At 44.0% G+C, this 26,446-nt stretch overlaps 1 protein-coding gene across 2 annotated transcripts in view; it reads right to left on the bottom strand.

The window, feature by feature from the left end:
• SLC13A1 (solute carrier family 13 member 1) overlaps positions 1 to 25,561 on the bottom strand; it is a 68,320-nt gene extending 42,759 nt beyond the window's left edge. Inside the window, exons 1-6 of one of the 2 annotated variants that reach the window (XM_053251375.1) lie at positions 25,433 to 25,561; positions 14,696 to 14,824; positions 8,466 to 8,602; positions 610 to 791; positions 434 to 488; positions 290 to 347 (exon numbers count right to left, since the gene is read on the bottom strand). In XM_053251375.1, coding sequence (XP_053107350.1) covers positions 290 to 347; positions 434 to 488; positions 610 to 791; positions 8,466 to 8,602; positions 14,696 to 14,731 — 468 coding nt within the window. In that variant the 5' untranslated portion in view covers positions 14,732 to 14,824; positions 25,433 to 25,561. Of the gene's footprint in view, positions 1 to 289; positions 348 to 433; positions 489 to 609; positions 792 to 8,465; positions 8,603 to 14,695; positions 14,825 to 25,432 lie in introns of those variants that run through there. The other variant, XM_053251376.1, reaches the window with a different exon arrangement.
• Between the last annotated feature and the right edge of the window lie 885 nt (positions 25,562 to 26,446).

Raw genomic sequence — 26,446 nt, 5'->3', positions numbered from 1 at the left:
ACTTTTTTCAAAAAGGAGGAAACTGGTTAAAATGGAACCCGAAATGAGTCAGGAGAGTCAAATCACTTCAAAATGCGTGGAGGTTATTTAAAACCATAATAAGATATATTTTAAAAACTCAGCTAGAATGTAAATCACAAAGTAGGAAAGGTGCCACCACCAGCTAGGAAATTATACATATAAACTGCGTATACAAGTGAAAATAAGGTATATCCATATATAAGCTTAATATCTGACCATATCAGAGGCACTTATTTCAAAATATATTCTAGAAATGATTTTTAAATACCTTTTCCTTTTCAATCTTGCACACAGTGTGAGCTGTATGAGCAATACCATTGCAGTCTCTGGAAAAAGGAAACTTGCTGTAGTAATTAATCTTCTGTGCTTGTAGAAACAGAACATAAAATGAATTATCAAACATAAATTTTACCCATCAACTTGCTTTGTTTTCTCTTTCCAGTCACCTGCTTCGCACTCCATATTTTCTGTTTAAAAAAATGGAGAAAAGTTCCAGATAAGGGCACAAGGCCATCATTTGACCTGGCCTCCCCCAGTTAAGGTGAAGACGGAGAACATAAAAAGGTTCCCCATCTACAGTATGTGTACCGTCAAGTTCCAATGCATGATTGATGGCTCCATTTGCGTGAGTCATTTCTATGGCTTCAGCTTCAGCATTGATGATTTGCTGAGCCACGGCCTCTACAATTGGCATAACCATAGCAGCAGTGGAGGTGTTGCTAAGCCACATAGACAAGAAGGCACAGCTGATCATGAAACCAAGGGCAAGCCTGTAAAAAGAAACACCTCTGACTACTCCTGTTAATTTCTGCTGTCACCACTCACTTGAAAACAAAAACGATCATTCTTCACCATCAATGGGTATTTTTTTTTAAATAAAAAAGTTGGACTTAACACAATTACCACCAAGAAAATACCATGAAGAAAATTCCAAATAATGCCCTCCTATATAGGTGTACTAAAAAGTTAACACAGTTTGCAATTCAAAGGAAGAAGGGCTAGGCTATTTAGTCAACAAGCTCTGTTGAACTAAAAGTTGATCCAGGGTGCATTGTGTACAATAGTCCCATGAATTGCTGTGATACAAGGAAAGGCCTGTGCTGAGAGAGTATCCTAGGCTACTTGCCAGGTAAGTGAGGCAGAGTTCTGCTCACCTCGGAGAACCTTTTAATTATGCCCCTTGCTACAAACAATTTCTGAGCGCAACACCTTGAACCAATTGGTAGTCCTTTGGCTCCTACAATGGGGGGAGGCACATTTTTAGATGAGACAGGGCATGGTATGAGTGGGGAATCCTCTCTACTCCCCCCCCCCCAAACCTATACTTTGCTTATTTCATTTCTTTGCAGTTTGTCCCACATGCACAACTGAGAAGTCTGCCAATATAGTGTCCCTGGCTCTGTGACCCACTAAAATCATGCTCTTGCTGTATGTGTTTCTCTTACCTACCGATTCCAGCCCTCAAATGCAGTGTTCTTCACTGTAATAATGGAGGCTCCCATCAAACCTATGTGTGCCCCCCCCCCCCTGACTAATTGTATATTGGGCCTGTGTGAAGCTTCATCCAAAATGGAATACTCTGCACAGTCCCCCTGGCACCATGTGGAGACTACCATTCTCACCATGCATTGCTGTGCTATGTCCAGTGGGGGTTAAGGGAAATGGAGCCCTCTTGGGCCCCTGCATCATCTTGGAAGGTGTGCACGGAGTGCTGGGAAGCATAGCCCTTCCCAGTGCCTTTCCCACAGAGTTCTTAAGAGAGGTTTCCATCTCTCTTAAAGGGCCCTTCTGGTACTAAAGTGCATTGTGAAGTGCACTAGTGTGCAGAAGTCAGCACAGTGGGAAGGGGTTCTCACACTGAAGTTGTGTTGTTTGTTTTGGTCAAAGTGGCCCTCGCTGGAAAAATAGTGAAGATCACTGCTCTAATGTTTCCTCTCCTGCTGTTGGTCTTCCTCCATCTCTTTCTTCCTCCTTTTTTCATTCGGATCTAAGCAAACCTTTTGTGGATAGATTTTTCAGCAATATTATTTGACCTTCTGGAAAGATCACCCGTTATTACAATGGTTCTGCCCCCACTCCCTGATTCTTGAGCAAGTCTTTATTTCCAGATTTCTGCTATTTCCATGTCTTGAGCCCCCAGTTCCTATTGGGATTCATATTCCATGATGTGGGCCTTACACAACTGCCCAGGGCTCAGTTGCAGAGAACACGACATCTTAGCTTTATAGATAGATATAGCTTAGCTTCCTGCTGTTAGGAATGTCAGATCAGGCAAAGGAGTACAGAACTTCTATGCAGAAATTCAAAGCATGGGTCATCAGGAAAGATATCATCTTGTTTTAATACTTTATTTCCATCTGTGTAACCTTTGACACTTTATTTAAACTGCTCCCATTGCACAGTGTTGGAAACAATGAAAGCTGCTCCTAGTCAAACTTCAACTTGTGAAATAAATGACCACCTTGCCTTCATAACACATATCGACATTGTTAATGCAAATACACTTAAAAAAACAAAACTTCACGGCAAATGATCCTAGCATGGATAATTTTTACAAAGGTTGCAAGGACCTTTGGAATCCACATAGATCCACACTGTATAAGTGTTAATGATTGCTTAACACAGGAAGTGCAGGCTTCTTTAAGAATGCAAAATGACTTTACAGATTATTTTTGGTGGACCTTTCCGCAGGCTGGCTAATGGTATCTTGTCTTCTCAGAAATAAAGTTGCTTGCTTTTGCATTATAGGGGCACAAAAACTGATTAGGTTAAGGTCCAGTTCTAGCTCTCTGACTGTTATTAAGTGGATTATAGTAATTACTGGAAAATGTTCTAGGGACAGCCAGTCAAACCAGTTGACTTATTTCAAGGATTTCAGACTATAGAGGGTATTTGTAATTTTGAGGTTTTGTCTTTGATGGTCAGAATACTCACAAAGAAATGCAAGCTTTTTTCAACCCTTCAAGGAAACCATATTTGGTTCTAATTGAGGACAGACCAATGTTCTCTCTAACAGGGATTCCCAGATGTTGTTGACTACAACTCCCAGAATCTCCAGCTGCAATTACTTCTGCTTGGAGATTATGGGAGTTGTAGTCAACAACATCTGAGAATCCCTGTTAGAAGGAACACTGGAACAGACATACTGCCAGTGCTAGCAGCCTTTTGCCTCTACTACTACTGTACTACAAATACTTATATACCACTTTTCAACAAAGTTCTGAAAGTGGTTTACATAGAAAAATAAATGATGAATAAGATGGTTCCCGTCCGATCCCAAAAGGGGTCACAATCTAAAAAGCAACAAGGGAGACACCAGTAACAGCCACTGGAGGGATGCTGTGCTGGGGTTTGGCTAGGGACAGCTGCTCTCCCCTGGCTAAATATAAGAGCTACTGTACAAGAGAACCACCACTTTAAAGGTGCCATTTTGCTCAGTTAGCAGGAGTAATGCTACCCCTCTCTGTCCATATGTAACAAAATCCATCAGTAACAGACATCCTGCCAGAATTTGCAAGCCCTCACATCTGCCATCTCTTGGTCCAAGGGTTACAGACTCCTATCCCCACCAGGGGCATAGCTAGGAGAGAGGGGGCCCGTGTTCATCCCTCTCTCTGGCTGCCCCCCAGAGTGAGGGAGATAATGAAGGAAATAGGGAGGGGTGGAGCTGGAGGGCCCTCAGGAGCTTGGGGCCTGTGTTCTTTGAAACCTTTCGCTCAATTATAGCTACGCCCCTGATCCCCACTGTATTTTTGCAATCCCTTCACAGAGGGGAAGGCAAAGGCAGGTCTGTAAATTCTAGAAGGACATTTGTCCCTGCTCCGCACCAGCCAATGGGAGTGTCCAGTGGCAAAGGCAGCAACTGTGTGGATGTGTCAGCCAATTTGTGCCACAGCTGCCCTCACAAAAGAGTCAGCCATATGGGTGAGCATGGGACCTCTGGCCTGCAGTGGCCAATATGACCCACCCACAACACTGGCCTTGCTCAGCGGAGCTTAGATCCCCTCATCCTGAACCCAGCATTGCAATGGCTATTTCTGACTGTAACTAAACCTAGGCCTGGAATAAAAGCAAAGACAATTGGGTGGGGGGAGAAAAAGACAACTCTTAGGCATATTGGGGCCTCAGAAGATGGACTAACTCATAGCAACTTATATCCAGGGGCAATTGAAACAATTTTCTGAGAGTTTGTTATCTCGCATGACTTTACCACCATAGATTTCATACAGGGGTTACCCACACACTTTCTGAATCTTACAATTCAGAAAGAAGGTACGCTAGAGACCTACTCTCTGAGGTGTAAGGGTTGACATATGATGTGATTTCCAAACAACGGTATTGTGAAAAATGTGAGGGGGGAGGACTGTACGAGGTCAAAAAGTTATTTGTAGGATTAGGCCAGTTGAAATGTATGTTCCTCATCCGTGTATGTTCCTCATCCGTGAAAAGGGGAATAATGATTGTTCTGAAGCCAAAAAGCACAGATATTGTAAAACTTAATATATGGATGAAAAAGGAATGAAGAAATAATAGCATCTGGAGTGATGAATAGTTGTGTTCTGAGCTGTATTATGGAATTTTAAAAATAAAGAGTAAAATTCACCCTTGATTCAAAACAATATATCATAGTGCGAGTCTCTTTTCTTGCCAGGACTCTTCATTCTGTGGTGCATAACAATGGCTAACCCTTCCTTAATTAGAACAGATTACCCAGGTAGTGGCAACCCAAAGAATTCTTTGGACTTTTAATTCTCTCACATCAGCAGATGTTGTTGCCACTATAGCTCCCACCTGATTTCTTCCTAGGTTCTGTCACTTGGCTCCACCCCCTGCCTGCTAACGCAAGTGGGATTTCTGTCTTGCCCCACAGCAGGTGGTATGTGTGTGGGGGGGGGAGGGAGAGGCTAGCAAGAAATCAGGTGGGAGGCACTGCAGATGCAGTGCTCCAGATGCAGCAGAATTGAAGGTAAAAAGAATTCCCTGGGTTGCAGTCTGGCAGTCTACCTACTCGTATTTGTAACTTCAATTTGTGCAGATTCTTAGGGCCTGATGCAGACACTGGTATAACTCCATCCACAGCCCAACTTCACGGAACAAATCCAACCACAACCATGCTATCTGCACTGGAAAAAAGAGTGTATGGGAAAGCAACAATAGGAACAACAAAGTTCCTAAAATCCATTCATGAAGAAACTGAAATGCCATGAACCTTGGAAATCTAAAGTAGTCCTTGTCAGACAGAGAGCCAGGTCTCACAATCCGTGAGACCCGGTTTCTTCGGGTGAGCGGGGAGGGAGCCCTGGGTGGCTGGATCGGCTGCCCACATGATTGTCAGCTCTGAGCCGGAGCCGGCAAGGGCTGGGGAGCTCGGGGGCAGCGCAGCCCCTGGAAGACCCAGTATGCCGTGCGCGAGCGCGCACGGCATACTGGGGAGACCCTCGGAGTCAGGAGGCGGCTTTTTGCCTCTCCTCCTCGGGTCTACTCATGAGTAGGCATGGCGCGGAGCCACGCCACGGCTACTCACAATTCTAAAAACCAGGCTTGCGGAGCGCTTGCTCCGCAAACCTGGTTTGGGGGCAGGGGTTCTTGAGCGGGTTACCCGCTCTAGAACCACCGGGCTCGCAGCCGAGCCTGGTGGTTCTGATGACCTGCAAAAATCGGGCTAGGCTCTCCTAGCCTGATTTTTGCAGATCGTCAGAATAGCCCCAGAGTCAGGGTTGCCAACCCTGACTGATTCTGTACCTGGAGGTCTCCACCTCCACAAATATGTTTTCCAATATTTTTAACAATATCAAGCCAATAAGATCTCCAGGATTGCTTTCCATAGTCTTCCGGAGTTTGAAGTCATTTTCTGGAGACTCCAGGCCTGTCCTGGGGGGTTGGCAGCCTGAAACACAGATACTGGACTGATTTCATATGAAATTGCCCACCCTTTAATATCTTCTGGGGAAGTCCTGTTCTATGATCCATCACCAAAAGGAAGGGAGCTTGGTGGGGACTCTGGACAGGGCAGATGGAACTTTCTTCTCTGTGAGGTCCACCTGGCTTCATCCATCATCATTTTTCAGAGTGTCGTGAAAACAGTTCTTTTTTGCCAGATCTTCAGCCTGGCATAATCATCCTGAAAAGTTGCAATTGCTTTGTAGATGTCATTTGCACTGTGTTTTGATTTTATATTACAACGTTTGTATAGTGCCAAGGATAGGGCCTTTTTGGTAGCCGCAGCACAGTTATGGAATTTGCTTCCTAGAGAGGACCAGTTGGCTCCCTCTCTCACTGGGCAGGTTTGTACAATAGGAACATAGGAAGCTGCCATATACTGAGTCAGACCATTGGTCTATCTAGCTCAGTATTGTCTACAGAGACTGGCAGTGGCTTCTCCAAGGCTGCAAGCAGGAATCTCTCTCAGCCCTATCTTGGAGATGCCAGGGAGGGAACTTGGAACCTTCTGTTCTTCCCAGAGCAGCTCCATCCCCTAAGGGGAATATCTTACAGTGCAAACACTTCTACTCTCCCTTTTGTATGCAACCAGCGTGGACCCTGCTTTGCTTAAGGGGACAAGTCATGCTTGCTACCACAAGACCAGCTCTCCTTTCCAGTACCAAGAAGTTAGAAGGCCAGGAACCAAAGATTACTGGTGAGTGTGTACCCCTGGCAGGTGTGTTGTCTGAACCTGCCAACCTCTAGTTGGTGGCCAGATGTACCAACTTCAGCTCAACTTCAGCCTGAGATTTGTAACCTAGGGCTAGAGTTGGATGGAATTGGTCTGGCTGCAGTTAGTATGTCTGGCCACCAACTGGGGGTTGGTGTGTTTGGACAACACACCCAAAGGGAATGTGCTTTCACCAGGAACCTCGGGTTCCTAGTAGGGGTGTGAGGAACCTAAATGGCCTGACCCCAAAATATCTTAAGGACCACTATCTTAAGTACATTACAGTAGTCCAAATGGGAGGTGATAAGGGTGTGGCAAGCCATGCTTAGGTCTGCTTGATCTAGGAAAGGACACAGCTAGTGTAGCAGCCAAAGCTGGGCAAAGGCTCCCTGAGCCACAGCTGCCACTTGAGCATCTAAAAGGGAAGGAAATGCAGACTGCAGCAAACTGTGCCTGCACCAGTTCTGGAATTAATTTGAGAAATTGCCGATGTTCACCCACCAGACAGAAAGTGATGGGATCCAGGGAACTCCACTCATTCCAGGTGATGAGTGTATTCAATGGCAAAGCAACAATGGTACAGCAACTGTCCATATCCTCCCTACAGCACTGCCAACATCTTGCTGTGTGCTTGCAAAACATCACAGTGTAGAATCAGCCTTGATCTGTCCTTGTGTTGGGTTTTTCTCTTGTCTTTTTTGCACCTCGTGAAAATGTCCAGGGCACTGATGAAGAGGAATGAGTAGGAAAAATCTGGCGAACTCAACAGCTTTCTTCTGTTACCTTATACCTATCTCAGCTTCCAGCTCCTCTGTCATTGTAATGTTTAGATCTTTCAGCCTTTGTAATCCGGACTAGGTCTTGTAGGGGAACAATGTTCCGTGCGTTCTGCCCATTCTCACTGTGTTATGCAAACATGCCCCTGACTCTTGCAGAGATTTCCTTTTTGCCCACCCCAAATCTGGAGGAGTGCGATGGTGCTGCTGCTTGATCTAACTGTGCTAATTTGCTGTCATCAGATAGGTAAGTGACAACTCATTGCTTTTCCATCACAGCAGCATCTGACAATTCTGGATCAGAAAGCCTGTTATGCTTGGAAGCAGCTTCTGTCTTGCTGATTGGATTGACAGGGGACAGCTGGGGAATATCTGACCCCCTCTGCAAGCAATAAAAAGGAGCACAGCATGGTCTGCGTTTCTTTCACCTTCTGATTTGTAACAACTGTCAGCAAATTGGGAGAAGGCAGTGTCTTCCTATGTGTCTGTGAAAATACTGCTGGAACTATCACATAATGTATAAAAAGGTTGCTCCAGTTGCTTAATGTCAGTCATTAAGGAATAGGAGTCAGAATTGTTCACAGATTCAGCATCATCATTTTCAAGCCGCGCACCCTTATTGCCAATAACAGAAGCATGGCGTGTAAGACTCATCTTCTCGCCCCAATGATAGGTGTAATTAGATTTCAGCAAAAGGCTGGGCTTAGCAAAGCTCTTCAGTAGCCAATGGAGCTCTTTTGGCTTGTGGTCAGGCAATACCTCATACCCCAACCTGTCATAGGGTTGCTGCTTCATGTTTAGTGCCTTTTTATTAGACTGCATGGCACTGAAAAACCCAACAGGTGAAGTTTCTGTTGCCATGAAGTTGCAGCGCTGGGAAAAGCAGTACCTGTTGAATTTCTTTCCAACATGCTGCTTTTAAAGGCATAGGAGTTACGGTCAGGAAAAGAGATGGCAAATGTTTCTGGGCCAAAAGGACTTTCAGTGGCATTATTCTTTGTCAGTATACTACATACCATGCAGGGTTAACACCCACCAGCATCACCATTTTCAAGGCGATTCTCTTGTGCAAATTCCATTTTTCTATTGATGTTGCCAAACAAATCACTCCAGTTAACAGCAGATGGAAATCTTTGAAATAAGCAGATGCCACCTAGAAACAGAATTCACTTTGTTAGCTAGATGTGTGCTTTTTAGCTACCACTGTTCAAGCCAAGGTACAGAATGCTTCATGCACTTTGTGTAGGAAAAGGGCTTTTGCAAGCTTGAATGTGTGAAGCTGTTCAGAAAAATAAAGACACATATCGGCTGCTACAATATTTGTGATCCCTTTCAAAACGCTGAGGATCAGAAGTAATTGTTATGACACACACAAAATGGAACTAGTGAAAAACCAGATTAGTTAAGGGTTATGTACATGAAGGGTTCAGGGACATTGCAAGGTTGGAAACAGCCCTGGGGCAAGATTTGAAAACAGGCCCCTTCCCTGCCTACCTGGCTCCCCCTCTCACTGTCTGCATTGGCTGGGACGGTCGTGAGATGTGTTCTGATGACATCATCAAGCTGGTGCCAGCTTGGTGAGGCAGAGCTGCCCTGTCTTGCACTGGCCACTATCATTTCTCAGCAAGAACAGGCACCTTTTAAAGGGACCGCCAGTTCTCGCTGAGAAACAGAAATGGCTGGTACGGGTTGGGGTTGATCTCCCACTTAGAGAGGAGAGTGGGGGAGGCAGATGGTGGTCCCTAGAGACCCACAACCCTGCCACAGTGGCACCCCCTGTCGCAATGGTGGCTACGCCCCTGGATGTGTCTGTGAATTCACTTGCACTTCTGCTTTCTCTGCTTTTCTGACCTGCTTCTTGTTAATATATGGGTTGTTGCGGTCAGTGGCTTACATACTGCACAGTCTACCATCTTTCTAAGTGAGATGAGCACACGCTGCAGTGTTCTACTGCAAAGTACTCCACCACTGCTTGCAAACATGCAGAGCTTCCATGGCTAAGCAGAGCATCATCACTCCAGCAATGAAGCTCCCGTTTCCCAAAGGGAGCTTCATCACTGTGCTTAGGAACCACAGAGTAGGGATGTGCATTTCATTTCGGATACACCACCCCACCCGACTCTTTTGACCCCACGACCCATTTTTCTGATCCAAATTGATTCGGATTCGGATAAATTTGGATCCAAATCGAATCTGGGCTGATTCGGATGGGTCAGATTCGGACACAAATCGAAACGGGGGTGTTTCGATTTGGGTACAAATCGAATCACAAAAAATCGTTTCGTGCACACCCCTACCACAGAGGCAGCAGCAGAGGGCTTTTCAGCAAAGTGCTCCAGCATGGGGATGGATCTCGTTTAGAACGGCAGTTGATTTCACCCTAAGGGAGCCAGAAAGTTCAACCCTATACTATGAAAATTAGGCTAGGTTTATATGATCATTTATGAAAGGATAATGTCACCACTTGATGACTTTCTGCTTATTAGCCAATTAGATTTATAGTTTTAATACTTTTAATGTTGAGTTTTAAATGATTTTAATGTTAAGGATTTTAATATTTAAATGATTTTAGTTGTAAACCACCCAGAGACGCATGTTTTAGATGGTATAGAAATACGTTAAATAAATAAAAATAAAATGTTCCTGGAAATGTTGTTGAAGTTCATTATTATGAACTTCATCATTATTATGAAGGTCAGAATATTGATTTGTCCAGTTCAAAAATGTCCAGCACAGACACATTACAAATGGAGCCCCATTTCCTCCAGAAGCTCTTCTCTGGCTTGGCATGTGAAAGGAAACTGTACACATGCAGAGTCATCAGCAGACCATGTGCACAAAGGGAGCTGCTTTGAAGGCAAATGAGCAAACGTTCTTTAACATTAACCCATTACTCTCTAGGAAACTCTTTCCCATTTTCATGAAACTATATGAATGACAAAGCCAGCTCCTTTGTGCATGCATGAACAGAAGTTCTGTAATGTAAACTTACTCTGAATGTAACTCTCATTGATTGCTTTGAAGGGTGTGACCAGCTCACCCATTCTGGCATCCATTTGTTTGGTGATCAGCTTCACTATTTGGATTGATCAACCCGCTTGTTTGTTTCTTGATAATGTTTTGTCTGGTTGTTGTCCATCCGGATCTAAAAGCATCTCCCCCACCTCCACCCCACCCCACCGCAGAATTACTGGGGGTGGGCAGAAGAACGGAATCTCGCTGTCATAACTGTTCATGTACAGGACAAGTCAGACCAAACTAGGATTCCTAGGGGGCAACATAATGATGTACATCCATGCGACACATGAATGTACATGCACAATTAAGTATTGGGAGAGAACTCTCAAGAAACAGACAAGCTTTTCTGAGAATTCTCAGGAAACACCCCTCAGAATTCTCTATCTGATCTGAAGTGAACTGAGGAATGACTGCATAGCACTAGGCCTGAAGACTTTTGAAAGTGTCCAGGAAGAGTTGGACATAGTTAAGCACACTCCAAAGTCCTGGCTTTTGAGCATTATAGCAAGAGATGAAAAAATCCACGTATAGCTTATAAATGGTGGTAGTGACTTCACACTGTTAGCTGTACCATTCTACTTAGAAATTGAGTGTTTCATCATCAATCGTCATCATCATATTATTTTTTCTTTACACACTCAGACAGGTGTTATTGACTGGTTTGTTTTATCCAGACATTGAGTCCTTCCCAAGGACCTAGGATGGCTGAATTTTATTGTCAATGTTGTTGGTGTTATAGATATCGTTGCAGAATATAGGCTGTTCCCAGTAAAGCTGCTTTTTGTAATTGGCTGATGGTGATTTCTGTGGCCCCTATGGTGTTGAGGTGCTCTTCAAGGTCTTTTGGAACTGCACCCAGGGCGCCAATTACCACTGGGATTATTTTGGTCTTTTTCTGCCACAGCCTTGCAATTTCAATTTGTAGATCTTTGTATTTGGTGATTTTGACAAAAATCATTTTGTCAATCAGCAGCTCGTCTTTTGTGCCTCTGGTGTTTGGGCAATTTCCTTTCTGTTCAGCTGGAAGCTGTTTGTTAGTTAATAAGTGTTGCATCACTTCATCTGCTATTATTCCAGTTAATAATTTGAACATGGTCAGAGGCGTAACTAGGGAAAATGGCGCCCGGGGCAAGCATTGAAATGGCACCTCCCCCACCCCCCCGCCCCCCCAACATACTACACTATACTTAGGTTTTTCCTCACAAGCGCCTGCCGCCACCGCCAAGCCAGGCCACTGACTGGCCGCCAGGCGCCAGCAAAGCAATGGGGGGGGCGCGGGAGGGACCGCTCGTGGGGGAGGGGGCGCCGGCGCGCTCCCTTGACTGCTGCAGCGCTGCTGCACTGAGCAGGAAACATTTGTATTAACAAAAAATTAAAAAATATTTTAAAAATTTTTTTGTCATGGCGGCACCCCCCCACGTGACCAGAAAAGATGGCGCCCGGGGCACTTGCCCCCCCCGCCCCCCCTATAGTTACGCCTCTGAACATGGTTGGCAGAAAGGTTATCGGTCTATAATTACTTGGAACTGCACCATTTGCTGGGTCTTTCATTATGAGGTGAGTTTTCGCAGTTGTTAGCCATTGTTCATCATCACCTCCTTGCAAAATGTGATTGAACTGTTTTGATAGTTGTTTATGAAGGCTTGTTAGGTGTTTAAGCCAAAAGCCATGCAGTTCATCGTTGCCTGGCGCAGTCCAATTTTTAATTTTCTTTGCTCTTTAACTTATTAATTCTGGTCTTATTATTAGATCTTGCATTTGTTGGTTGCATTTTTCAACCTCTTTCATCCAGCCTGCTTTTTTATTATAATCTATTGCATTGTCCCATAATTTCCCCCAGAATTGCACTGTTTCTTCTTTATTTGGTGTTTCTACCTTTCTTGCAGTTTCTCCTTCTATGCTTTGGTAGAAATGTCTCTGATTCGACTGGAATTGGAGATTCTGCCTGTGTTGTGTAATTCTGGCTTCCTATCTGCTAATCTTCTTTGACACTGCTGTTATTTGCTGCTTTATTATTTCCAGGACTTCTCTAATTTTCCTTGAATCTAGGTGGTGTTTTTGGATCAGATACTGTTTGGTGTTTTCATTCTTCAGCTTCTTGTCTTTCATAGCTTTCAGTTTACTAGCATCTGATCTGAGCCTGGAGATTTTATTTTCTAATCTAATCTTCCATTTAGGTGATGTACTGCTTTCTTTTTTTACAGGTCCATTGATCTTATATCCAAGCTCTTGTGTTGTTATTGTTGCTGCACTGTACATTAGTTGGTTTGTTTCTTGCAAATTATTGGTTGTTATTTCTGCAAGTGCATCACTGACATCTTTTAATGCCTGAGTAAGTTGTTTTTTGGCAACTGTTTTTAGAGCTGGAAGTCGAACCCTGGTGGTTGTTTGGCTCATGTGCTCAGTAATTTTTTGCTTTAGTTCTTGTTGCTTTTCTGTTAAATGGCATTTGGGTTTTTGAGGTGAAGGCAAAGGGGAGGTTGCCTGGTTTTGATTTTGAAACAGTTCAGTAACAGTGGCATCCTCGATTTCCAACACCTCCTCCACCTGCGCCTGAGCAACTTCTTCAGTTGGTGGTAATTCTTCTTCCATATCTTGAGCCTGTGTTGCTCTTTGCAGTTCTTCCAGCTCAACTTCTGTGAATACTTTATTTCTTATTATGAATCTTCTTTGGTCTGTTAGCCTTTGTTCTGTTATTTCTGTATCTGGATGCTTCTCTTTCCAAATCTGGTACATTCTTTTTAAATAACCTCTTCTAGTTGGACTAGACTTGTAATAGCAGATCATTATTTCCTTGTTGGCATTTTTCTTTTTCTTTTTTTGGTTAAGCGACGTTTCTTCCAGTAACCTTGCAATCTCCAGCCCTGGTTGCTTAACTGAAGATCCTGAGTCCTGTTGCCCACTTGCCAGCAGATGTCCAGGGACTCCAGCACCTGGCGCGGTCCTTGTTGACCCGGGCGACGACCGATCCGGTATAGATTTATTAAAGTTACGTCTCACCATATTGTTGATGGGAGAGGCATTCTTTGTCTGGCTCCTCTGGTGAGACCTGTCCAGTATGGTTGGACCTCTGGCATAGCTCTCACCTTCCTCAGAGCACGCAAGCCTCACAACCATGCCAAGGTAGTGCCTCACTGGGGGTTATTATTATTATTTCTTGTTTACACAGTCAGACAGGTGTTATTGACTGGTTTGTTTTATCCAGACATCGAGTCCTTCCCAAGGACCTGGGATGGCTGAATTTTATTGTCAATTGTTATAGATATCATCGCAGAATATAGGCTGTTCCCAGTAAAGCTGCTTTTTGTAATTGGCTGATGGTGATTTCTGTGGCCCCTATGGTATTGAGCTGCTCTTCAAGGTCTTTCATTGGTGTTGAATAGTTTCGCGTTATTGACCCTTTGAAGTGCATCTTCTTCACTGTCCTTGATATATTCTTCAAGGCCTCTTTTCTCCTCCTCTACTGTTTGATGGACTTGCAGCATTCCTCTTCCACCTGAGCTGTGAGGGAGGTATAGCCTATTGACATCACTGTGGGGGTGCAGAGCATGATTGATGGTCATGATTTTCCTGGTCTTTTATTAATTATTATTATTATTATTATTATTATTATTTCGATTTTATGGACTGGGGGTCAGGTTTTTAAACTTGATGTAGGTATAGGGTTTTATTCCGGGCTGGCCGAGTACAAGGCACTCTTAGGCAGCTCTTAGGGGAGCTCAGTGCTGACACCCACCCTGATCCCTAGCCCCACAGGGAGGATGGTAACAGCTAGCAAGGTGGGACCATCCCCTTACTGTGGCGGCAGCAGCGGGTTTCTTTCATTCTCAGCAGATCATCAGCAGCAACAGCTTTCTAGTCAGCAGCTGCTACTATCTGCCACGTTTCCCTCCTGCAATGTCCCATGTAGTATTGCAATGCAATGCTTGTCGGGGGAAAGACATGGCAGGCAGCAACTGCAGACTAGAACCCTGTAGTTGATGCTGATTAATAACCCCAACTTGCCTCCTCTGCCATGGAGGTCAAATCCAGAAAGGAGGGCCATCTCTCTTGCCATAGGTTACCTAGCTGAAGGCCCACTCAAACCTGGAGCCGGCGCTGCTCATAGTATTAGGCAGGGGCATAGGATTTAAGAGTAAATGACATGATACAATTGTTTGACCGTTGGCATATAAAAAGGTATGGGCAATTGAGACAGTGGAATGAAAAGCAGGAAAGGGAGATGTACCTGTTTCGAAGCCATAATTCCAAACAGTGGAAACATTAAGGCAGGAAGTAAAGCTGAGACCGCCAGGGGCAAAGCTTCTGTCAGCCAAAAGAGAGCCACCACGAACAATGTGTAAGCACATTCTGCTTCCTAGGACAAATATAATTAAAAACTAAATAAGATGCCTATTGCAGAGCAATATAGGAAGAGCAACAGGAATCAAGCAAAGCAAAACAAAACAAAACAAAAGAGAAAGAAACAGAAAAACTTCAAATTACTATTAAGACACTTGGCTGAAAGACAAATGTTTTATGAGAAGTCCCTTTATTCAACTTTCAGTTAGAACCCAGGGATTTAATAAACACCTTAAACATTGTTGTCATAACTTTTAATTCCTTCAGTCCTCTTCCAACAAGAATCTACTGAAGAGCTGTATAGTTATCAAATGAGACTGTCTTGTAACCCCTGCTAAACTCAAGATAAACTTAAATACCCTAATGGAAGCAGTATTTTTCTGTTTCATATTGCTTCTATCACCTTTAGGACTACTTTAACTATTCTTCACAGTGGTTTCCCCCCACCCTTTCAATTAGTCAGGGGAACATAGGAACATAGGAAACTGCCATATTCTGAGTCAGACCATTGGTCTGTCTAGCTCAGTATTGTCTTCACAGACTGGCAGCGGCTTCTGCAAGGTTGCAGGCAAGAATCTCTCTCAGCCCTATCTTGGAGAAGCCAGAGAGGGAACTTCAAACCTTCTGCTCTTCCCAGAGTGGCTTCATCCCCTGAGGGGAATATCTTGCAGTGCTCACACATTAAGTCTCCCATTCAGATGCAACCAGGGCAGACCCTGCTTAGCTATGGGGACAAGTCATGCTTGCTACCACAAGACCAGCTCTCCTCTCCAGAAGAAGATAACTCCTTCATGCTAGATAAGGAAGCCCCATATTTCTTCCATCCCCCTCTCCATTTTCTTTCATTACAAGCATGTTTCCAGCTAATAAAGCAAAATCACCTAGAGGTCAAGTAAAAGGAAATATTTCTATAGTCAACGTTCCATCTGCAAAGGCAGATCATAAAGAAACATTCCGATTTTCAACACTACCAGGAAGCTACTCCCTCTGGTCAGGAAGCCTAGCCTCCAGCTTCCAAATTAATGGATATGCAGTGCTGAAATACAATATTCTTGAGTATATTATTACTGTCCATGTTCCAGGTCTGACACAAACTCCTGAGCTGTTGGCCCCAATTAGTCCGCCACCCACCCATTTCATAGCAAAAATGCTTACATCAAGTTTCCCTGGAGTTGGAGGATGAGGTTGCATGGGTGTAGCAAGGTTGGAGTGGACAAGATTTTAAAATGGGCCCCCTGCTCACTGAAGCTCAGCTCATGAAGTAAAGAAATCCTAAATTATTTTTTTAAAGGTTTTGTAAATTGTGGACGATGATGCAGGTCATTTAATGGTACTAGAGAAAGACATGCTGTTCTGGTAGCTCCAGGTCTTAACACTCACATCAATTTCGGAGGATGAATACAATTGAAGGAAGGGTTGGGTGGATGCGTGGCTGGGGGAGTCAGTCATGTGACTTGTCTCTGGGGGCTCCCCCAAGGCAGTGGGCCCCCAGACAACTGTCTCCCCTTGTCCTATAAAAGTTACGCCCCTGTGAGGTTGGGAATCCTATCTCAACTCTTCATCCTATCTCAACTCTTCAGAGCATTAAGAAAAATAGGCATCATTTTTAGATAAGGAGCTGGCAACTCTGGTGATGGGTAAATGGGTTAGGCTTAAAATTAGCTTGGATTCCACCCCACTGCCAAAAGCAAAAAGCTCCAGTAACGAGGGAGGATTGGTATGGCAATGGATGACACTGCAGGACATTTGCCCAGAAGAAAAGTTCGTACTTCATTAATGCCATTGGTGGCTCAAGGTATTGTGGTACCTGAGACAAGGCAGCAAATGCTGTTTTGCCCCATGTCTCTAGTAGAACCCAGTCCTCTTTCCAAACCAACCCTTGTAAACGTTGAAAGTGGCCTGGGGGAGGGCAGGAAGTAGGGAAGGTTGCCAGCAGCTTCCTCTTCTCCACATGCTTCTTGCAAGCTTTGCAAGGAGTATGAGCAGAGGTACTCCTTGTAAAGCTTGTAAGGGTCAGTTCAGTCCAAAGAGCTACTCCAGTCATGACAATGAGGGGAATCTTGCTGTCCTGATGGCACCCCAACAATTTGGTACCCGAGGTGGCCACCTCACCTCCCTCACAAAAGGACCACACCCAATTAATGCAGTATTACCTTTCTTGTGAAAGAAAGACTGGCAGGAAATGGGATGAGATGTTGACCGAACTAATTCCTTGTTCTGTTTTTTCAAGCAACAGAGCCTGTATGTATTATTGAGTTGGCAGGAGCATCTCTATACATACTCCTCTACTTTCACTTAGTAATTGTCACATTTGTGGCACTCAACTTGAACACACTTAATCTTGCACACACTTCTCAATCAACGTAATCATAAAACAGCAAGACCCTCTCAACAGATAAGGCAGAGCCTTGCTGCAAGGCACTGCCTGTTAAGAAATTCAGGATTCACTTCATTTCAGCCACTTAGATGTATCCATCTCAATGGTATTGAACCATATAGTATAAAGCAAATTGGCACTCTTTTATATAGGCCAGGGATGCAATGCAATTTGATTGCCCAATACTGAAAGTGGTAAATGGGGTCATGAGAGTTCACTCTAGAAAGTGGTAAATGGTGTCATAAGACATGGAGTAAGATGCACAAACCATATAATTTTACCCCAGAAGGAACACACTTTTGTGACCATATATATGGACCATATAGCTCCATATAACTGGCCTGTATGTCTGTCTTTTCCAATTTGTTCTGAAAGTGAAAAGATGGACCTCTTTTCCAATCCTATGCCTGTTTACCTATGCAGTCCTATGTATCGGAGTTTCCTGTACTGTATTCAGTGAGGCTTATTTCCAAGCAAGTGTGCACAGGGTTATAGTCTTAATTCCCTATGAATAATAAGATGCACAGTATATATAACTACAAAATTTCCCTTATTTCCTGGAAAAAGGAGCTTTTCTTTTAAATAGTCAGATTGCAGTTTTTATTTATCTCATTGCAAGCACACGATGACTCTGGGGGTTGTCATTATTGTTCCCAGAGATAATGACTTTTCCAGGGTCACCTAGCAGGTCCACAGCTGAATCAGGACTGAAACAAGGCTTCCAATATCTAAGGCCCACAGCTGAATGTGCCACTTCTCATTCAGTGCATCTGCACACCTGACAATAAAATGTAATCTTGGATTCTGTATATGGACTTGTATGTAGTAAACCACATAATTTGGTTATTTTGAAACAGCAATGTTGATGCCAAATAGGAAAACATCTAATTTTGAAGCATATGAAAATATGCAAAGGAAGATTAGTTGGTGGAATTTCAATTCTTGCTTCCATGATGCATCTGAAAAATAATTATTTTCCCTTCCCCTTTAATTACACTGCTTTAGAATAGGAATTTTCCGCTAAGATTCAATAACACACCAGAACATTCACATGGTCAGAGTTTGTTCTGGTGAAAGTCACATCCATGTCAAACAGACCTACCTAGAAAAACCTGTGCTAGACAAGGGTTTTCCATTAACAGAAATGTAAAAAGTCACTGAACTTGAAACGACCTGTGTGAACTGCAGTTGCCATCTCCACACTTGTAAGTCGTCTCCACATTTTGGCTCATGTTAGTTGCTTCCACTCTAGATGTTTAATCTGGAATTAATTCATTCTGGTTTTTATGGAGAATCCAGATGACATCATCCACAACCATGACACATCCAAGTGTTTCCCAAGTTGTCATCTCATGTTTTTCCAGATCTGATTCTGTGACTCCCCCCGCCCGCCACCTCCAGCTTAAACTCAGTTGAAGAGTCACCTTACAATGATCATTATCTGCAAATAATTAGCCCGCATTTTTAAGACTGCGAAGGCAAATGAGGCTACACATGGAGATATCCCCACATCATTATCCAATAACAGATGAAGCACTTTAACTTCTGTGTCTAGCTGCACCTTATTGAGCGATTTTGATTGTCTGGAGAATGTGGTAGTTGGGAAGTATGGACTGGGATTGTAAAATCCGTGTCCTTTTGCAAGAATTGCTTGTACCTCCAGTGAAAGTTGCTATTGTCTATCTTACGTTTCTTTTTAGATTGTGAGCCCTTGGGGACAGGGAGCCATCTTATTTATTTATTATTTCTCTTTGTAAACCGCTTTGGAAACATTTGTTGAAAAGCGGTATATAAATAGTTGTTGTAGTATGGTTTTTTTAAAAATGGTCTGTACAGATTTGTATATCAGGGGAGTGTTTGCCAAGAACTGTCTGGATGGCTTGCAAATGGATCTATTTTTGAGGGGATTCTCACTTGCAGGGGGAAAAGTGCAAAAATATTCTCCAAAATGAACAGCAATTGCAAGAGGAAATGCTAGCGGCACTGGGATAATAAGCTTCAAATAAATCTCCCCCACCCCAATTAGGGTTGAATGGTGAATATAATGCAAACATCACCTTCTTATCCATGGCTCTGCCTTGGCAATTTTGCTACAGGGTTGTAGCAAGTTTGGGTTGGGCTCTCGAATAAGTGATGATTGCTCCCTGCCTTCCCCCAAAAGGGCTTTAATAGGGAGCCGCCAGAATTTGTGACACCCCCACAAGTAAATCTTGCTGATGCTTGGTGGCAAGAAAATACAAACAAAGCAACTGTAACCTAAACTAGGCAACCCCTTCCCTGATTGACAGGATCAGCAGCCAAAGAAACACTGGCTGGTGCCTGGCTGCTGAGCCTCTCAGTCAGGCTGAGGGAAAAGGAAGGCGGGCTGTTGCCCGACATTCTTCCCATACCCCTCCCCTCCTGGAGACAACTAAGTGGCTTGAAGCTGAGATGATGAGCCCTGGGAATGTGCATCCCAGCATGCCAAGGAGCATGCCAAGCTGTTCTCCCCACCCCCACCCCACATCACCCGCCCAGCTATGGGACAAATGCCCCACCTCCCTGTTTCATTGTAACTATACCCCTGCCTCCCAACCTGATCATCACCTTTTCTTCTGAAGGTTCTTGGGATTATACCACAGGGCTTCCCTGCAGCTGTGGAACGTATCTGTGCAAAGGGGTCATTAGGAGTAATAGTTTGTGGCTGAGAATTCCATCTGCCTTTCAGAGTTGAGTTCTCTGGAACAGATTTGTGCCATGAGATAATAATCACAGTGAGGAAGTTTCTACCCAGCTCCAGAGATCAAGAAAGCTGTAAACAAATTTCAAGGAAACTAAAGCAGAGAGAAAGCTTCTGCAGCCAGCCTTTTTTCATGACTTGAACACACCCTCAGTGATTATATTGCACATCTATTATAATATAAGAAAGCTTAGCTAGAAGGAGTAGTCACTAGACTTATGCATTTCGATTCGGGTACAAAATGTTTTGTGCCTGAAAATGGCAATTTTGGAGGTTTTGTAACGAAAACAAAATCAAGAATTGAAAAACAGAGATTTTTGTTTCCAAATCGGAATGACTGTTTCAGACAGAATGCTTTGTTCTTCGGAAAAGCACTGCAATTAAAATTGACTTCTCTGACTCTCTCCACTCCAGCTGAGGCACTGAGTGATTAGCAGAAGATAAGATATGCAAAAAGCTGTTGAGCATGAATGGCTTAGTTAAGTATGCGTTGTATTCAGTGTGATTGAAATGCAAACTGACCTTGCAAAGGGATTTGGAAGACAGCATTTTGAGACAGAAATACCCAAATATCTTTGGGAGTACAGTGCAATTCCAAAGCTCTTGCTAAAAGCCATGGTATAAATTGTGTGGAGAAGCTTTTCGAGAAGCTGGTTAGGAAAGTTCTGAAATTACACAGGTTTTTCTTTCCAAAGGTTTAGAAAGAATCTCTTGACTTGTTCAGGGGTCTTTTGAAGATCCATTTTGTTTTTCTTCTGATTTTTATGAGTTATAGTGGTGTCTAAGTTTTGTTGCCAAAGTTGAGCAGTCTAATGTAATTTAGGCCACAATGTAATTTGGTGAGACATCAAGACTAAGCCAGTGGTTCACAACTTTTGCCATTGCAGGGACAGGTCATCCACATGGGACTACAGGAGACAAAAGGAGGGGGTTGGGTAATACCCCTGTCAATCCATTGATATCCCCAGGAATCTTAGTTGCTTCTCTCTTTCTTGTAACCATGATCCATGGTTTTGCACTTTTTTAAATGCAGTGATGATAAATCCCAACAATTCTGAACAGTAGGAAGATTTGTTTGGGCTATGGCTCACTCCAGTTCAGTTAAAAGAACATTTGAAGCTGTTCCATAATACCAGGGCAGTTCATTGGTCTATCTTGCTATCTCAAATGACCTGTGGTCACTGTTCCATGGGGAGGGAGTGTTTTTATTGAAAGATTGCTTGAATCCACAAATGGGTTGTGTTGCTGTGCTAGTGCCACAGGGACAGGCTCCCAACCACTGCAAAATTCTCAAATAACTGTGCCAAAAAATTAAGTGTCATTGTTGTTCATCATTCTCTTCACTCTTTCAACTTGTTTATGTGGGGCTTCAGGGGCAAAACAGTGGGTTGGGTGGCAGTGCCCCAAGGGTGGTGCACCCAGATTCCAAATAGGGCAAAGGGCTGATTTCTTAGGAATTTTTGAGGTTTACGCGTCTTTAAGATTTTCCCCATAGGGAATAATGGAGGTTTCAGCAGCCCCATAACTCCACCTGGGGGGCACTGGGATAGCCCAAAGTGAGTGGTGGTGTAGTGCACAGAGGGTGAGAACCCCACCCCACCCACCCCCCAGATTGCTAACCCACTGGGGTACTGGGCTTTGTTGTTTCTGAGGTGTTGAGATTAGGTTCTCTGGTGGCAAATGAGATTTTTAATGAAAAACAATGAATCCACTCTCATATGCTACTAGAGAATCTACTCTCAGAACACCTCTAGAACAACAAAAACCTGTACTTCATGGGCTGGCAACCCATGTGGGTGGTTGGCACCCTATGTGCACTTCACCGCTACTTGCTTTGGGCCACCCCAGTGCCCCTCAAGTGGATTTATGGAACTGCAGAAACCTCCATTATACCCTACGAGGAAAATCTGAAAGACACGTAACTTCATTAATTCTTTAAAAATCAGTCCTTTGCCAAATTCCTCTGAAAAAATTGTGGTAGCTTCCTTGTACCAACTGGGCACTACCACCAACCACACTCCATTCTGGGCCACCACCAACCCACCCCATGTGAAGCTATACTTTTCCTGAAACCTCCATCATACCCTAAAGGGAAAATCTGAAAGACGCACGAACTCCAAAAATTCACCAAAAATCAGCAGTTTCCCCAATTCCTTTGAAATTTTTATGGAAGCTTCCACTCATTGGGCAATATAACCCCCACCCACACTTTTGACCATGTGACCCATTTTAAAATCTGAATTAATTCAGATTCGGATTAATTTGGATACAAAACAAAACTGGGGTGATTCGGAAGGCTTAATTTCAGACAAAATACAAAATGGGGTTGATTCGGATTTGGTACAAATCGAAACAGAAAAAATACAAAACGTGCAACCCTAGTAGTCACTAAAATAATAGATTGAGATCTGTTATTACAGATTTCTGTGCCTGAGATTCGAATTGAATTCGAGCCATATTGTGTGCTGTCGAACTGTTCATGCACACCCCTACTGACTGCCTCCCTGATGTGGGTTCTTTGTACCCATGTTTAAATGTCTGAAAGGGGCTATAACTGTACAGAACTGCCACAAAGTGGTCAGTTGTGTAGGATACGCTCCATAAACTCCACTACATAGTTTCACCCACCGATGCGCCTATTGCAGCTGAGATTCTAATGAACCAGAACTTCAGAAGAGAGCATTAGCATACTGAACACTATTTGGGAGAGGTAGAAGATTTATCATTTTATATGTTGTTCTTCAAGTTGTATGAAAAACAGAGGGAAATTTATTTAAGCAGCCCTGGTTGTCTCGGAATAAACCTATTAGTTTATTGCTTGTCGGTTATTAAAAGACATTGCTAAGTTTGCTTTACAGGCTGCAAGGATGAGAACAATATGTAAATCAAAATGTTATTGACTGCACATATCACTTTGTTTAACACAGATTTATTTATGTGGCTTATAATTGGTGCTGAGCAGAATTCGTAAATTTCTGCTCTTTTATATTTTTGAAATTGCAGTGACCCTAGATACTAGTCAATAAAAGATTTTATCTATCTGTCAACTCAGTTTAGTGCTAAGGGTGAACTTGCTTGCATAATGCATTAGCAAAGGAGCAGAGATGCTGTGTATCAAACCACAATGGGAAGCAGGGCATACTTGCCCATGGGGAGATGGGCGGAAAGCCAGTATCCAGTTTGGTGTAGACTTCTTTCATGAACACACTCCATATAATTATTAATAATATAGTAGATCTCTACCATATCCCCCCTCAGTCATATTTTTCTACACTAAAAAGCCCTAAACACATCAACCACCTCTTGTCGTGGATATCTAACAGGCAAGCTGCTGATTGGCTGTTAGCAAGTCAGATCTGTCCACAGAATGTATTCTTCTCTTCTCCTTATTTACAATGGTTCAGACATCTCAATAGAAAACAACAAATTTGTACCATTATTCCACAATGTGGTTTTCACAGAGACTGGATTTGAATGGGCTCTTATCCTGTCCAAGTTAGGTTTTTTCCTCTAGCATGTTAGCCTGCACATATGACTACATGCATCAGTGGGTGTGCTTGAACACCAAGACAAGAATATGCCTCTAAAATAACCAGTGATATCGCGTTCCAGTGGTAGTACCTGACACATAGGCTTTGCACACGATTGGGTGGGTGGGGACCGGGGGGGGGGGGAAAGGCTGCATGGAATTCACCTTCCCCGCAGACTATCCTTTCTTGGTGGTGGGAGCATGGATTCGCGCTGCTTGGAGCAGTGTGGCTCTCCAGAGGCCAGGACAATGCATCCTGTCCTCCAGATATCCCACAATGCACTGCATGACAAGTAGGGTACATTGGGGAAATCCCCCAGAAATCAGAGTCTAGGCACCCGGCTCTGTGCGTTCTCAGGTGGCAAGCAGCCCAAGCACCCACACGACTCCAGCACCAGACTTATGGGTGCACTCGTGGCCTTAACCCTGGCTAAAGGCTAGGATTAAAAACAGGGTAAGACTGGGTGGGAGCACTGGGATCAGGAGGCATCCCAGCCAGTATTCCCTGTAGGAAGGATTCTCAGATGTTGTTGATTACAACTTCCAGAATCCTCAGCAGCAATGGCCAAAGGGCTGGGGATTCTGGGAGTTGTAGTCAGCAACATCTGGGAATCCCTCTTACAGGGAACACGGATCCCAGAGCTGCACACGAGCATCCAGGCTGGGATGCTCTAGCCTGGGCTAGGTGCTAGATGCATTCAGAATATACTGATGCATGCGGTTATATCGTAAGTGACTGAGCTAAGAGAGAGAGAGAGAGAGAGAGAAAGTCACTTGGATGTGATAGATGCAACTTTAAATTCACATGTAGTCTATTATTGTGTGTATACAAAAGGAATACTTCCTAGAACATGCTGTTCTGGAAAAGGACAAGAAACAAGGCAAGGAGGGGGGGATTTGTTTCTCTCCCCCACGCATGCAGAGGGAACAATACAGGGCCGTGCATTTATTCCCTGAAAGCACATAGCCTAACAATTGGAACAATCTGGATGAAACTCTACAGCTTCACGGAACTCAATGGGAGTTTTGCCCTTGTCTTTTATGGAGTGGAGATTTCACCCATTAACATTATTAACTTCTCACAAATATCTTGATAGATAACAACACAAAACAGCAACATAAAAGGTGATGAGCACCTCTAAACACCAATTTAAAGCACTTTCCAGGGGCGTAGCAAGGTTGGAGTGGGCCCAGAGACAAGATTTTAAAATGCCCCCCCCCAAAGTCCAGGGCCTCCGCACACCCCAGGCCCCCAAGGATTTAAGTCTGATATTCCAAAATAAGTATGCTGCCTGCAAATACATTTCACTGAATACACACACACATCACAATATATAGTGATATACATTGAGTACTATACATTTGTATTACTTTTAATGCCTAGAACACACTAGAAAGATGAATTATTAAAATGGGCCCCTCGCTGCAGATTAGCAAAGGAGACTTTCAACCATGCAGGGTGAGCCTATGTTTGTTTCCCCAGAATTCTGAACAAATTCAGTCAAGTTTGATTGCAGGAGGTTTTTCACAGGAGGCTTTTAAAGCCCTTTAAGACACATCTCCTCTGGAATGGAGGTGCTGCATTCACATGTTGGCCAGATTTACCCTGAAGTCCCTGCAAGTTATTGGGGAGCAGTTCACACACAAGAAAAATAAAATAAAAGCACCACACATGCTTCACAGTTCTCACTCAGACCTTCTGGGTTGCAAAACAACTTGAACATAAGTGCATTTATAAATGAATGAATGAATAAATAAAATTAATAAAATACTGTTCCAGAAGTTTTTGCAATTTTCTGCCATGAAACAAGCCACTTATAGGACTTTTTAGATAGTTTTTTTTAAGTCAGCAAATTTTCCAAGCTGTTTCAAAATAAATATTCAGAGACTTCTCGGTCCCTCCCCCCCCCCCCCCATATCCAAGCCCTATGGCAAGCAGATCCCTATATATGGGGGTGGGGGTGGGAAAGGTAACCACAAAAAGGAGTTCACACTCTACCTGGCAAATGCTGGTCTGGGTTAAGCAGGGCAGCAAGGGGTCTTCTGCTGCAGAGAACACTCAGGCTGCCTCCTCCTTCCTGGCTTGCTTGGGCCCTACTCGAGTTCAGGCTTCACTGCGGCCTACACGGAGGCCTCGGTGGAAGCCCCACCCACCCGCCGATCAGCTGAGAGGTGGGAGAAAAGGAGCTCTTTGCAGTTTGCCTGCTGCTTCGATTGCGGCCAGCAGAACAAGCAGGAGAGACGGCGAAGAGGGCAAGTGGCTGAGAGGCTATGGGGCTGGGCAGGGGGCAATGGGGAGTCACATGAGGTGCCTCTGGGGTGCCCCTCCAGGCAGTGGGGCCCCCAGACAACTGTCTCCCCTTGCCCTATCATTGTTACGCGCCTGGCACTTTCGGTGCAGATTTCAAAGGGAGATGTTGCTGCCAGTATAAATGATGCATGTGGATATCAGCACTTTTCTGCAATGATTGGCCCCCAAATCTGCGCTACAAGTGGAGCAAAAAACCCACCACTTTCCCCCGGCATTGAACCTGGAAGAACGGTTTTGTGCACGTTAGGATCTGTGTGTCCACTTCCTACAGGTTTTTGCAGGAAGAGAGTGCTCTTTGGAGGAGAAGGAGTCAGAGACGGAGGAGTACTTTCCACTTTCTTTCCTCAGTTCACTGGGGTCCCTCCCCCCACCTCTCTCTTCCAGCCATTGTGGACAGCACTCCTGGGACTCCTCAAGTGTCCTCCCTTTCTTCCCTCCTCCTCTTCTCCCTTCTTTTGCCCTCACTATTCTGGGCTTCATCCTTGCATTCTATCTCTCCCCACACATCCTCCTCCCCCTTCTCCTGAGGCTGCACTCCTGGTTTCCTTCTCCTCCTGTTGCTGCCACCAAGAGAGCAAGACTTGCAAGCCAGGAAGTTTTTCACACAGGGCTTTTAGTTCACATCTCCTCCAGAATGGAGGGTGTGCATCCACATATAGGCCAAATTTACCCCGAAACCCCTACGGGCTATCAGGGAGCACT

This window comes from Hemicordylus capensis, chromosome 5 (assembly GCF_027244095.1).
Source record: "Hemicordylus capensis ecotype Gifberg chromosome 5, rHemCap1.1.pri, whole genome shotgun sequence".
Lineage (NCBI taxonomy): Eukaryota > Metazoa > Chordata > Lepidosauria > Squamata > Cordylidae > Hemicordylus > Hemicordylus capensis.
The sequence above is the reverse complement of the archived record's forward strand: the minus strand, read 5'-3'. Positions and strand labels throughout refer to the sequence as shown.